Raw genomic sequence first — 13,339 nt, forward strand, 5'->3', positions numbered from 1 at the left:
CGTATCTCAAACCTGCCTCCTTTGACTAGTAAATATTTGAACCCTTCGCAGTAGAAATACAGACCCAAGTTTCGTCGTCATGTTCCCATCCAGATTTCCCAATGAAAACGAGAATACCAAAAGCTTCAAGCAACTTCAAAAAGAAGAGAAAGCAAAAAGAAAGACGAAACCGGGCTCAAGCACCTCAGCCCTTGGTGAGGTACAGCCAAACCACATCCTTGTCGCCGGGAAGCCCGGTGCGATCCCCGTTCCAGCCCAACGACGAGATCGGCCTCTCCATCTCGTCCAACTGATCCCCGGAGAAGTGCAGGCCCTTGTACCATTGCCCGTTCCCGGACCCCATAGTGACCTCATAGATGTGGTTCATCATCGGGTTCGGGTTGTCCGCGCCGAACCCCTTCATGAGGTCCCGGAGCTTGACGTTGGTAGGGACCATGCATGCGTGAAAGTCGATCTTGAAGTCGGTAGACAGTTGCCAGGGGAGAATGCCGCCCGTCTTGAGCACGTGGACTTTTGTGTGCTCGGCCGGAAAGAAGTAGTTGTAACCGGGCTCGCAGCCCACGCCGCCGGTCGAGTTCGCCAGTTGCGCAGCCGGCATGTCCGGGTTGAACGCCGGCGGATTCTGCGGCGGGCGACTGCCAAGGCCCAACGTGTTGAGCCACTGCATGGACCAGGGGTTGCTGAGCTGGCTGTACCAGGAATATAGATTCCAGGCTTGAGCCATGTTAAGGGGGACCATACATCCAGCGCCGGCTCCCCTGGGAGGAGGCTGGGCTCCTGCATCCCTGCCAAACACCGAGTTTGCGCCTTGTGGTCCGTAAGCGTAAGACATCTTGCTGTCGGGTTGACTGATACCGCGAAACGACTTCAAAGAAGCGGCCGAAGCTGAACCTGAATGTGGTGAACCTTTGGCTTGCTTTGAAACTGAAGGGACAAGATGTAGAAAAAGGAAAAGGAAAAGAGGTGGAGTGCAGAATCGTGAAACAATGTTGTCTTATATAGACAAAAGGGCAATGAAAACAGTATGCTATTCACCCCTCCTTAGGGCTGTCGTCGAGGTGCGACTGTCCGCACCTGATGAGGTGCCTGAGACCCCATGACATAGGGGTGAACTGGTGAAATTGACTCATATTGGAACCGAGTAGGCTACCCATTCGCTTTTGAGCTTCTTCTAGTTCACCCTCTGAGCTGAATATGCCAAAGAATGACTCACAAGTCATGTGCATCGACGCACTCGCAAAGGGTGAGTTCAGTACCCTGGTCAAGAAAGGAGATCAGGGATTGTTACCCGGGGAGCAAGGACGAGGGGGTGCTTCACCTGCAGCAAAGAACTCTTCAGTGTAACCACAAGCAAAAAAAGAAAAGAAAAAGGTCGGATGGCAATATGTGTGTGTATTTGAATAGAGAATATGAAGCAATCTAGCTAGTTCTCTAGTCGTGCAGCTGCAAAGATATATCAAACACAAATAATCGAGTTTTGCGCCTCCTCAGGAATTCATTTTTTTCCACGACGATGGCAAGAGACAAATCGGAGAGAAGCATACAGTCCTTGCGAAACACCAGAAAAATACCAGATAAGCCAGAGAGATACATGTCTTGACAGAAATCAGCAAGCAAACCAGACAAGAAAAATCATAACCACGGGAATTTCGATATATGAGGGCTCATATTGCTGATATCCGGAACCGCCTCGGGGCTGTTACGCCGACCAGGTGGCGGTGGAGGCGAAAGGCATCTGGGGTCAAAGTCAGGCTTGAGTTTGCTGTTGGGTGGAAGGCGCCGTTCGGCAGTCACCTTGCCTGGTACACGGGTGTAAGGGATGTCTCGATTAGCATCGGGCCTCTCCTTCGGCGGCGATATACCGTTGATGAAGAAACGGTTCTTGAAGGCAAATTCGTAGGCGTCTTTGTCTATCTCTTCCCAGTGCTTCAGGAAGAGTTCGCATATCATATCGCCCAGAATGCCCTGGCATCGCCAGGCGTGCACATCCTTAGTGAGAGCTCCGCAGGGCTTGAACAGGTTCTTGTAGACGCGGAGAAGATCAATCATATCCATCCGGTGGTGCAGCTCGTTGAAGTGGAACTGATCCAACCAATGGTGCTCCTCTTCCGGGAACGGCCAGGTATCCTCGAGAGCGAAATACTTGAGATGCTCAGACGTGAGCTCACGTCGCGGGGCTTTCCTTGGAGGAATCGGGATCTTTTCGAACAGTCAGTAATTTCCCAGCGAGCCTATGAAGTAAAGGACTTACCGGCGCTGGCGGCTCTACTTTGATCGAGCTGGACGAATCGGCCTTAACAGGAGGTTGAGATTTCTTGGATGGCGCAGTCACAGGAGGATTCCGCCGAAGCACCTCCAACAAAGCCTTCTGGGCCGCTGACTGGCGTTTCGGCTTGCCGGAACTGTCGTTGGTAATGTCACGCAGGGATTGCCTTCCAGGCAATTCAGACTGTGCGGGTGGCATCGTGGGTTCCGGAGCCCGCACGTTTGCGTGCTGAAATGACAGCAGGGACGACGAAGAGACCAGAGAAGTGTCTGAAAGAATGAGGAATCAAAGTCGCGGGCCGCTCAGGGAGTAGTGTTGTTGCCTTGAGGGTAGTGACGCTATTGCAGATCAATATTGTGGTTGGGGTTGACCAGAGTCGGTTGCAACTGGTGGAAGGCTGGCGTTTGCAAAGGAACGGCTGCTCATATCATGATAAATTTTGCCTGGGAGATAAAATGCAGACGACCTCTCCAACCTAAATCAGAGTGACGGATGGAAGATATCCTGTGGTGGTTGGTGGGTGAGTCAAGCTGGAGATATCTGATTTCCGCAAGCAACAAGAGAGAATGGTCGCAATTTCCCTTATTGGATTTCTCCCCAAATAGAACCTACAACGTTGGAAGCTCTTTCCATTATCGACAAGCCACTTCCTCGCCTGATAGCAACGAAACCGGTCGCCCCTAGGCAGTGACACTGGCAACGAATCACGAGCTTGATAAGGGGCCAGCAGCTCAACTCGACTTTGAGATAACCACAGCACGCTGGATAGGTAAATAATTTAGGTACACTACCCAGATCCAGGGTCAAAGAATCTCTCGGCATAACTATGAAGGACTGTAACCACTGGTCTGGCTGCGAGCCTGATCATCTCATCAGGGGAACACTCTCCTGACGGCGGGTAGGCTGTCATGTCTCTGTCGTCTAATACCCAACGTCAATACTCAGAATTGAAGATTCCATAGAATGGCTTTAATCAGATGGCGGTCAGTGTTCATTTCGATAGATCATGGCTTCATCCCATAGACATCGCGTAAACAACCGTTTATCAGCCAGTAGACTCGATCCCACCAGGCTTTGAAGACGAAGTACTTATTCTAATTTTTTTATTTCCATTCGATATGTGTGCTCCCAAAAAATATCTCGTATGTCAAGATATCTCACTGGTAGGCACCGGCCAATATTTGAAATATTCCCACACGCAAACTCATCAGGAGGGAAGGTAAGTGGTATCCCCCGACAAGCTGAGATCGACAGGAAGATCTCCAACTCGACGAAACTGACAGAGGCGAGGGCATGAACTATCTTTATATTACAAACTCTACCCCACCCGCGCATTATTTCAAAAACAGAAGCATCTACTCCCAAGTGACAGCATAATTGACCGGCACAGACGCCCTGCACCCTCACAAGCTATTGCGAATGCAATGAACACTACAGGTGAGTCTCCGCCTACTTGATGGACTGTATTCTTTTCAAGGCTGTAGCTCTTAGGGTGCTAATGCAATGAACAGCTGTGCTCAACAGTCGAATAGCTCAGCCCGGTCTTTAGTCGCTCGTCGCATAATATTGCTTTTGCTTATGGCCGTAACTACCAGCTTCGATATTGAAATTTTCAGCTCCAGTTACACCGGACCTCTTTATCATTCTCGGCGGCGGCCCACCCTGCGGCCTCGAATCCTTTCCCGCATGAGGATACGCTGCTCGGGATCATTCTCGGCGAAGGAATGATGCGGTTCTGCATCCTGACTGTTTTGGGCATCATGGATATTGACGAGGTTGGCGGGAGGATACGAGATTCGTCCATCGACATGCCGTCCGCGGCTCACCGCTTCGGGCCTGCACCGTTACATACGGCAGGCCATACGAGAGCTCAGCCGACGCGGGCTTGCAGCAACGGTGGGTTCCTTCCGTCGCACAGATGGAAGACTTCTACGCCTGGCTGGTGACTGTCTCGTCCCAGCCCGCCGGAAAGTGTGCGCTGCACAGAAACGTGGCTGGGGAAGCTCAACAGCTCCAGGGTTCTCAGGCACCGGGGCAATCTAGGTGCTTTTGCCCGCCTCTTGGTCCTGCAACGTTACGAGGGATGGAAGCGGCCGTGTCCGTCCCGGGGCGTGGGCTAACGCATCGCGTGCTGGGCTGCTGTCAGTGTGGCTTGGTGTCGGTCGTGGAACCAGTGAGACCGAGACTTGTGCACCAATGGGGCAATAGATCAGGCCGCCATAAGCCAGCACCAGCAAATCAAGCCTCAGGTGGCGGCCAAAAATAGCAAGAGTGGGCAGGATCTGCAGTGCCGGACGTGGGATAAATGCCGGAGATTCGCGGGGAAGCTCACAGGGCACATTCACACACGCACACACGCCAATGGAGGGAGGAATGGAGGTGCCACCAGCAAACGGGCTGGCAAAGCAGCCAGCCCAATAAGGCGCCGGATCGTCCGTCGGTCGGGTAGAACCCGCTCCCAGGGGTCCATGTTAGGCCTGGTGTCCGTGGTGGCCCTCTGTCAGACCGTCCACTACCGGCTCAATCTGCAGACACTTTGGCCCTGGGTGGGACAGCTGGGACAGGCACCCCAGCAATACGAGGTCTTGGCCAGTGCTAAGATCGCCCGCCCGACGTCACACATGGAACCCTTCTTTTTCCTTCCTCGGCGCAGAATGGCAGCAGAGGCCTGGAGAGGGTCCTCGCCCGCAAAGCCTGCAACCTTACAAGCCGGATAATCGGGAGACCTCTGTGTCGACTGCGACGCTACGACAGCACGGGACCAGGTTTGGCTTTGCTGAACCGGCCTTTTCCACCACCTTGCATCGTCATCACGAGCCCAGGTGGTTGGTGGTCTGCCATGGGGCCCAAGAGCGTGAACAGATCGTCACTCTTCATGGCCAAAGGAACTTGTTCAAGTCCAGGTTGCAACCAAATATAAATACTTCGTCCTGTCGCCAGTCGATCTCTATTTCCAGGATCCCCATCAAACACAGCACACTACTCCAAGAACCGGCAAAGAGCATCTCTTCCAACCCAGGAACGTCATCCTCATTCGCTCCCACACGCACCCCATTCCCACAAAACAGGCTTTCTACTTGTAGCAGATCCTGCAAATCCCATCTTTATCCCAACCTTCACCATGTACACCACGCTCGCCGCCGCCCTCTCCCTGCTCTCGGTCGCCTCCGGCGCCGCCATCGGCATCCGGGACAACAACCCCGGCTGCCAGGCCGCCTCCATGGGCGACTTTGAGTGGAAGATCACCGGCTTCGACTACCACGCCTCGTACATCTTCACCACGCCGGCCCACCAGAACTCGTGGGGCTACGTCAACTTCAACGTCAGCAACCCGGCCCTCGCCTACCACGCCACCTGCTCCGCGACCAGCAACCAGCTCTCCGACTTCTTCTACGGCACCGTCAACTACAAGTGCACCAACCCCGAGGGTACCCCGGCGTCCACTGTCACAACCTTTGCCTGGAACTACCCGGCCGGCAAGCTCGACCTGAACCAGACCTGGACCTGCAGCGACCTGGACCCCCAGTACCCGTAAGTTTTCTTTGTGCTCCGTCCCGCGTGCATGAATCACTGAGCAGTCTTTTGTTGACTAACACGCATCCCTCCAGTGCCCGCTTCAACGCCTACGGTACCACCCAGGTGCCCCAGGAGTGCAAGGACGTCACCGAGACGAACCCCGACTGGCAGATGGGCCAGATCTACTCCAGCCGCACTGTCACCTGTGACGTCGTCGACCTCACCATCAAGCCCTACGAGATGACCGCTGTCGCTTAAGCGGATCGCCCTCATCACGCCACCTTTTACGACACGACCTTGTCGCGGCACAACACGACACCTTTTAGACGCACATAATGATTTAATTAGAGTTAATTGCATATTGAATACCCTCCACCACGGGCGGGGGAACGAAAACGAACGACGCGGGCAACATTCGGGACGATGGAGTTTGTGGGGATTTTATGGTCAAGGAACGAGAGCAACTTGGTTACGGCGTTCAGACACGACTGCATCATGGACGGATGACACACTCCTTTCGAAAAAGGGCAACGACTTTTTTGCATAGATGATGGGAAAAGGGAGTTTACAGATACCCCACAGACATACACTCCTTAGACGACTTGCATGGTACATAATGATATTTGCAAACTGCTTCAGCAGCACATTCACGAGACAGACCCTTTTTCTTGTTCATTAGTGATATTTATTATGTTGATTAACTGCGATCTTTTGTAATCCCATGCCCGCATGGTATTCTCCCGTTCGGATCGAGTGAGAACCACAAAGATCTCCCTCGGCTTCTGTCCCTTGCTTCAACGCAGACGGAGCAGCCAGTTCAAGGCCTCCCGGTCGCGCTTCCGCAAGTACTCCTGGACCTTCTTCCTCCCTGCATGCCTATGCTTGCGCCTCGCGAATCGCCGCCGAGTGCACCCGTCGCACAGGTGGTCGCGGTACGTCAGCGGCGGCTCCGCATGGCGGTAGGGCAGGTCCTCGCAGTCTTCGTCCGGGTCGTCGCAGAAGACGCACTTGAAATTCCACGGATTCGAGCCCACCGGAGCCCAGCGCTTGCCGCAGCGCGGGTCGGCGCAGATCCGTTCCACGGGGAGGCCGCACATCGTATGTGTCGTGATGTATATATATTGGGGAGAAGAGGTATAAGTGAAGGACTTTGTGTGTGTGTCGCGGTGTCTCAGTGGTGATGCAAAATTGCCGGGTGCAAGGCGGAAGTAATACGTCATATCCCTCGATCGGCCGCCGACGCGGTGGGGAGTATTTATACTTCAAGGTGTCGGGTGGATGGCCGGTGAGAGTGGACTTGTTCGCGGACATGCTTCTTGATCAAGGGCTTCTTTTCTTTGAGACAAGTCAGCAATGGTCAAGGCGTTGAGACATACTGTCTTTGTCACGGCAGCACACAAAGCGGTATATTTTAATGATGCATGTATTGAATGGATTAATAATGACGAAATGAAGAAGAATCCGTGGAAAAAAATTAGGAAGATCAGCCTGACTGATCCGTAACTTGTTCCTTTTCCTCCTTGAGCAAAGCGTTCGTCGGCGTCATTCTTTCCATCCCTCGATCGCGGGCCAACTCGTTCCGTGGTATGATGTAAGTCGTGAAAGAAAGCGATAATGTAGCAAAATAAAAAGCAAAATGTGTAAAGAGGGAGCTGTCGAACTCCCATCCGTCGAAAGTGCAAATGTTCCATCATAAATAAGACCAAAGGTGGCGATCTCCCGTCCCGTCAGTGACGATCGCAGCATTCCAGACCGCGCCGAGAGGGACCGCCTTCCATCAGTACCACCCCAAGAGGTCTTAGGCGAAGGGCAGCCGAACCTTCTTGCCGTCTCTGTCCTCGAACCTGCACCAATGCCGCGCCGTGTCGGCGCAGTACATCTCGCAGCGGCGGCACTTGCGCATACCGCTCGCGCTCAGGACGCCCTCCTCCTAGTTGGGCACGTCGGGCGCGTCGTAGACGTCAATCTCGCAGTGCTCCACGTCATCCTCGGCGCCCTCGTCGTCATCATCGTCCAGGGAGAGCTCCTTGAGGGAGATGAGGTCGTCGTCTGAGCGGAGGCGACGGAGGCGCGAGCGCGTGCCGGGGACGGCCCTGACGGCGGCGGCGAGCTTCGCCTGGAAGGCGCTGCGGGTCTGGGGAGGAGGGGAGGCCGGGCGGTAAGGGGAGCGTCCGGCACGCTTGATGGGGAACGCGGGGACGTTGGGCTTCTTTTTCTCCTTCTCCTGGAGGCGGGCGCGGAAGGATGGCTTCTTGGTCGGGGTTTCTTCTTCGGAGTCATCGACATCACCAGGGGTACGGGGTCCAGACGTTGTGCCGGGGCTTGGCTCGTTCGAGTTGCTGAGGCCCGGGGTCTTCTGAGGCGTCTGGTAGGAGGCGGCGTTGGGGTAGCCATATGGGAACCACATGGGTCGGGGCCTGCAAACAGGATGTTAGTGAACAATATTCTCACACACTGGCGGGAAAGGGAGACTGTACTGATTGGCGAAACCCTGTGTCTGAGGAGAGTATCCGTAAGGATACATGTAGGGTCCTCCGGGGTAGTAGACGCCTGGATAGCTCACTGAACGCTGGTACTGAGCTGCCTCCGTCTCGACCGGACGAGTGCTGGTCACGGGGGTACTGGGGGTTCGCTGACCCTCATTGTCACCCGGCTTGGGCCCCAGATACCCACCCTGGGTCGGAACCGGGTGAGGAGCCGCCACGTTGTATGGCATTGGATACTGCGCCATGGTCGGTGTCATGCAGTTCTGGTAGTAATAGTGTCCGTACGCGCCACCAGCACCGTAGGCCGCAGGGTAGAAGTAGGTCCGCTGTGGAGTCGCGGCGTCCTCGGGATTTTCCTCCCCATTGGAGAACTGACCACCATACTGAGGGTAGGAGTAGTAACTCATGATGAAAAGGAGTACTGACTCTTGGAACTCGTCTTTTTCTTTCTTTTTCTTTTCGAAAGGGGATATTGATAGTGATATTAACTGGTGAAAGTAAAACGATGCTTGAGACCCAGACCTGAGTGATGGCTGGCGAAGGTGAGGTGATATTAGTCCTGTCGACAGAAGTACTTCATATCAACGAAGGTCGCCTTCGATGATATCGGAGGACCAATTCCGGTGATAAGATGAGTCGGGTGGTGGAGTGACCACGATCTTTGATCAACCTGGGATCTTGGCTTCTGGGGTGTGGAAAAATGTAGGGCTGAGCCCACCGAGGCGAAAAATAGACAAAGAAAACAATTCACGAGAATGTAGAAGAGAATTGATGATGATAGTTGGGGATTTGACTGAAATGGGAGAATAAAATTAAAGGATGACCCCTGGTTGACTGTGATGGTGATGACTGAGGTGTTGGGCTGGGAACAAAAGGGGTCAGGGGGAAGGCGGAAAAGTGTGGATGGGAAAAATGGGTGATGGAAAGTTTGGGAAAGTAATGGCTGAAAGAGGTAAAGGATTCTGGGGATGAAGGATGTGATTGAAGCGGGGAGAAAATCTGCGCGGATGAAAAGAATGGAGAGAGAGAGCCGGAGTCGGGACGCCTGGATGTGAGATTGAAGGGAATGGTAGGGGTGAATTAGTGGTCACAGACTGCCGGAGAACACTGTATTTTGAAGAGAAATCACAGTGCAGCAGAATATCCGCGAAACAAAAATGTGAGCCCGGCCTCACATCCGACTCGAGATGGCTTGTCGTCTGACCTGAGTCGGAGGCCGAGTGCTAAGACCGGTGGTTCTCATCCGAGTGGGGCCGACCAAGCCGGCAAAAGTGGAACCTCGGCTCTGGTTCACCTCCGCCCCCCTAAAATTCTCAACTTCCGGGGACGGACTTTAGGGCATTTTAGGCAGTGATTGATTCAGTAATGGGAAATGATTATCCCAGCTATGATCAATGAAAAGGGGAAATGGTTTGACTTCTCTCCGCGAGCTGGGAAGCAAAGTAATTTTGTATTACTACTGGCATCCGTCATGAGAAGACGTAAACAGGTATCATCTACCACACCCAACCCAATACCAAAAACAAACTGGCCACCACGAAATATGCTACAAGCCGAGACACCGAGATCTGATGCAAATGAACTCCAACGCCAGATGCAGGCCGAGAAAGAGCAGTCTATGCTTCGGGTCGCAAGTCGTGGACGTAGTAATCGAGGCGCTTTGAGATGTAGACATGACCAGGCGGGTGCGAAGCATCCTTGTATAGCAGGTTCGAGTCAATATCGTGCTGGTGGAAAGTGTCCGTCTTGCTGCACTGCAGGAGATGATTCAGGCCGGGCGGGTTGGTTAGTCGGAACACGCCCCAGCTAAATACGCATACATGTTAGGCAAGAGTCTCGAAAGGGAGAGTGGAGGAATCAACTTACGATGGCTCGTACCGCGGAGCACAAACTATAGCAATGCTCTCTGGGGTCATGATCTGGTATCCGGCATGCGTGTGCAAGTCGCGCGAGCTCATGAAGCAGGTCTGCGTTGGGTGGGTGTGGATCCAGCCCAGCTGCACGAGATCTTCCTTGTCCATGAAGTCGAAGTAGGAACTCTCGTTGATCGTCTCGCAGGTATCGGGTGTGCCCTTCTGCTCTGGGATGAGCAGACAGGTGACGAATAGAGCGTTGTTGACGATCGTTCCGCACAAGAGACCGCACATCTCTATGCCCTGGCGTGTCTTGTCCGCTGCCAGCTGCACGAATTCTCGGCGCAGGCCCTCTGGCAAGAACACGGGTCGAAGTGGATCGCCATTCTCCAAGTAGTCTGCCGGCTTGAAGGTGTAGCGCTCCTTTTTCTTCGGTTGGTCAGTGTTGGGTGTTTTGTCCGGGACCGCGGGAGGAGGAGGACTAAACATCTCCTGATCCGATGGAGGCATTGTGCTTTGATCAAGCTCTTTTCTGGGAACTAAGGGCGCATATGAGCGGTTCAGAGACTCGTTTCGGGATACAAACTCCTTCGGCGGACGTGGGGGTTGTGGTCCTACTTCGTCTCGTAACCTCTCGCTCTGAGACGGGTCGTAATGTAGAGGAGAAGACTTGGATATGGTGGGGTAATTGTATGAAGATGAGCGTAAGGTGAGTTGCTGTGTCGGTCGAATTGGTGTGTATTGTTCGACTTCGTCTGGATGGTCTAAGCGTCTTCGCGCCAGTTCCATCTGTCTTTGAAGGTCATCATCGCCGGTCGGCACCTCACGCGTGTATGTCCAGTCCCGATCAACCTGGTGGCGGCCATTTCGCTCTTCATCTTCCTGCTCCCATGCTCCGGTGTATCTCTCAGCTTTTCTTCTCCTAAATTCTTTGGTCGCCAAGTCTACTGCGAGCTCTTGGTTCTCTCCGGCATCCAAGACCTTAGCTCGGGCCCTGTTGCTCCAAGCCAGGGCTGGATCCCGCGAGGCGTGTGCCGCGTACTCGGGCGACTTCTCGGACGAGAAGTCCTGGACTTCTTTCCTCTCCGCCTCACTCATGCGCTGCCACTCGTGATGCGCTTCGTCTATCTGGGGCTTCATTTCTTCGAGCTGCCCTATCACGCTCGGAAGACGTCTCTGGAGCGTCTTCAGCATCTTCTTGCCCTCGGGCGTCTTCGCAAGGGGATGTTTGGCAAGGTTGTTGAGATAGAGGGAGGAGAATCGATGCAGGAGCATGTATGCTTTAGCGAGGTTACCTTCGCGCCTGTAAATCGAGCCCTGCACGAATAGTTAGAGACGTAGAGAACTTGCTGTGTATGAGCAAGACCGTGATGCCTACCTCTCGGTATAGGGTTTCTGCGGCGCCTACCCAGTGCCGAAGCGGCACTGTTGGGTTGTAGACATAGTTCCCTGCCTCCTCAGCCAGCTCGCTGGCACTCGAGGGGCGACTCGCCGGCCCGAGGCCGTTGGAGGGCGGAGGACGCGGCATGGTCGATGAGGATGCAGCGCTGGATTGCCTGTCAAGCAAACTGCGACTGATGAGGCAGCATCAACGGTCTATCACCGTGAAGAACATGGACTGCATGGCATGGCAGGGAGAGACAGGAGGCAGGCCGCGCGATGGGAGGGGAGGTTCGAAGGCCGAGGAGCGGAGGCGATGGGGATGGAGAGAACAAAAAGCTGGTAGCCTGGTGACTGACACGCGCCACCACAGCCGAAACGTTCCAAGGTTGACGTAGGCGGTCACGACCCTGCTGGACTGGCCCCGCGATGTCACGTTTAGCGGGGCTCTTCGTTGTACCCAGGAGCCGCTTATTAGCGTGTGTGTACCTGACGATGGCGCCAAATTCGACTTCACATGCTGGGCATCATGGGCATGAGATGTGGATTGGGTTTCTGGATTGAAATCTGGACATTTATTAAAAGACTCTGAAGGATCGTCCTTTGATGCAAAGAATCCAAGGCATAAAAAAGAACCCCCCCGCTGAGTAGCTACCTGCCTTAGCTACCTTAGAGAGTAATCCTCCAATACCTGAAAAGAGCCTGATGGCTTCCTCCATCTCATCCCGAGACGACTAAGGTACATCAACTTCTGTCCACGGGAGATGTCTCTTCTTTCTCAATATCTGGAACTATGAAGCCCTTCTACATCCATCTTGAGGGAGTGCCATGGTAAATGAATCCCTCTGGTCTCTGTAGATGATCATGCCTTTACTGCTTCGCCTCCCCCCTGACCAGCGCCTTGAGCACTTGCTTGTATTGAGACGATCTCACCCTTGATCTTCTCGAGCTTCGCCTGGATCTCCTTGATCTGGCCCTCCAGCCTTGAACTGTTGTAACCGAGCAAATTATGGTCAGTTGGATATTCACGTGGCACGAAAGCTTGCCATGGGAGAGGCAGGAGACTCACATCTCCTTGCCAATGAACTCTATCCGGCCGTTGACAGTACCCTCTGCTTCGACTTTGTCCTGCTTCAGGAGCACAGGGCCAACAAGCTTGTAAATAGTCTCTTCATCTTTGAGCTTCTCGAACTCCTATAAGCTTGGTAAGTACTGGAAGGATACATGGGACAAAGGGTAGGAGAACAAACCTTCTGTACACCGATGTTCTCCGTCTTTTGAGCCTCGAGCTTCTGCCGAGATGCAATTGCAGTTTGCAACTCTGCCGATATGATATTAGTTGGTGGGTTTCACGGGTCAAGCAGGTCGGGACGTACCCTGCTGCAGCTTGGTGAACTCCTCTGAGAGTGTCTGAAGTCGCTTCTGAATGTCGGCCATGGCTGGCTCAACCTCGACTGTGCGCTTTCCTTAGGATAGACTCCGAAGATGGCTCTGAAGCGCCCGGGATATAGATAATATGAGAGTCCTTGTTATCGGAATATGAAATATCAGTCCTCTGGCCGATGCTGGAGACCTTACGTGGCACTGGTGCTCAATATATCTTCTCGTCTGCCTCTGTCAGATGCTGAGATTGCATCTAGCTGGACACTGTTTGCTGTCGAATTTTTGCTGTTAAAGCGGTACCGATGGTCTTCAGAGCGAAATGGAAAATTCGGGCTAGAGCGCGCCTCAAACCCGCCATCATAAGTCACTAGAAATCGCTCTTTATGGGCTGAAAAGTACACCTCTAGCGGGTTCTCGCCCGATGAGAGCTCCAGCGTCGCCCCGTTACCCCGCCA

General features: G+C 53.6%; 6 protein-coding genes across 6 annotated transcripts; 1 reads left to right on the forward strand and 5 right to left on the reverse strand.

The window, feature by feature from the left end:
* Positions 1–184: 184 nt before the first annotated feature.
* Positions 185–832, reverse strand: E0L32_005165 (uncharacterized protein; the record flags this gene model as incomplete). Its single annotated transcript, XM_031139656.1, has 1 exon — positions 185–832. The coding sequence occupies one exon, from the start codon at positions 830–832 to the stop codon at positions 185–187; it is 648 nt and encodes a 215-aa protein (XP_030996481.1).
* Positions 833–1,632: 800 nt separating this feature from the next.
* Positions 1,633–2,464, reverse strand: E0L32_005166 (uncharacterized protein; the record flags this gene model as incomplete). Its single annotated transcript, XM_031139657.1, has 2 exons — positions 1,633–2,199; positions 2,252–2,464. 2 exons carry the CDS (start codon positions 2,462–2,464, stop codon positions 1,633–1,635), a joined length of 780 nt encoding a protein of 259 aa, XP_030996482.1.
* Positions 2,465–5,387: 2,923 nt separating this feature from the next.
* On the forward strand, positions 5,388–6,040 carry E0L32_005167 (uncharacterized protein; the record flags this gene model as incomplete). Its single annotated transcript, XM_031139659.1, has 2 exons — positions 5,388–5,797; positions 5,875–6,040. The coding sequence occupies 2 exons, from the start codon at positions 5,388–5,390 to the stop codon at positions 6,038–6,040; spliced, it is 576 nt and encodes a 191-aa protein (XP_030996483.1).
* A 1,672-nt stretch (positions 6,041–7,712) lies between these two features.
* E0L32_005168 (uncharacterized protein) lies at positions 7,713–8,675 on the reverse strand (the record flags this gene model as incomplete). Its single annotated transcript, XM_031139660.1, has 2 exons — positions 7,713–8,199; positions 8,260–8,675. 2 exons carry the CDS (start codon positions 8,673–8,675, stop codon positions 7,713–7,715), a joined length of 903 nt encoding a protein of 300 aa, XP_030996484.1.
* Positions 8,676–9,884: 1,209 nt separating this feature from the next.
* Positions 9,885–11,649, reverse strand: E0L32_005169 (uncharacterized protein; the record flags this gene model as incomplete). Its single annotated transcript, XM_031139661.1, has 3 exons — positions 9,885–10,074; positions 10,135–11,438; positions 11,500–11,649. 3 exons carry the CDS (start codon positions 11,647–11,649, stop codon positions 9,885–9,887), a joined length of 1,644 nt encoding a protein of 547 aa, XP_030996485.1.
* A 714-nt stretch (positions 11,650–12,363) lies between these two features.
* Positions 12,364–12,938, reverse strand: E0L32_005170 (uncharacterized protein; the record flags this gene model as incomplete). The annotated part of the gene is made up of 4 exons (XM_031139662.1): positions 12,364–12,490; positions 12,571–12,695; positions 12,752–12,822; positions 12,878–12,938. 4 exons carry the CDS (start codon positions 12,936–12,938, stop codon positions 12,364–12,366), a joined length of 384 nt encoding a protein of 127 aa, XP_030996486.1.
* Between the last annotated feature and the right edge of the window lie 401 nt (positions 12,939–13,339).

The sequence above is a fragment of the Thyridium curvatum genome (genome assembly GCF_004353045.1).
Source record: "Thyridium curvatum strain D216 chromosome Unknown NODE_26_length_443329_cov_82.569921, whole genome shotgun sequence".
Taxonomy (NCBI): Eukaryota; Fungi; Ascomycota; class Sordariomycetes; order Thyridiales; family Thyridiaceae; genus Thyridium; species Thyridium curvatum.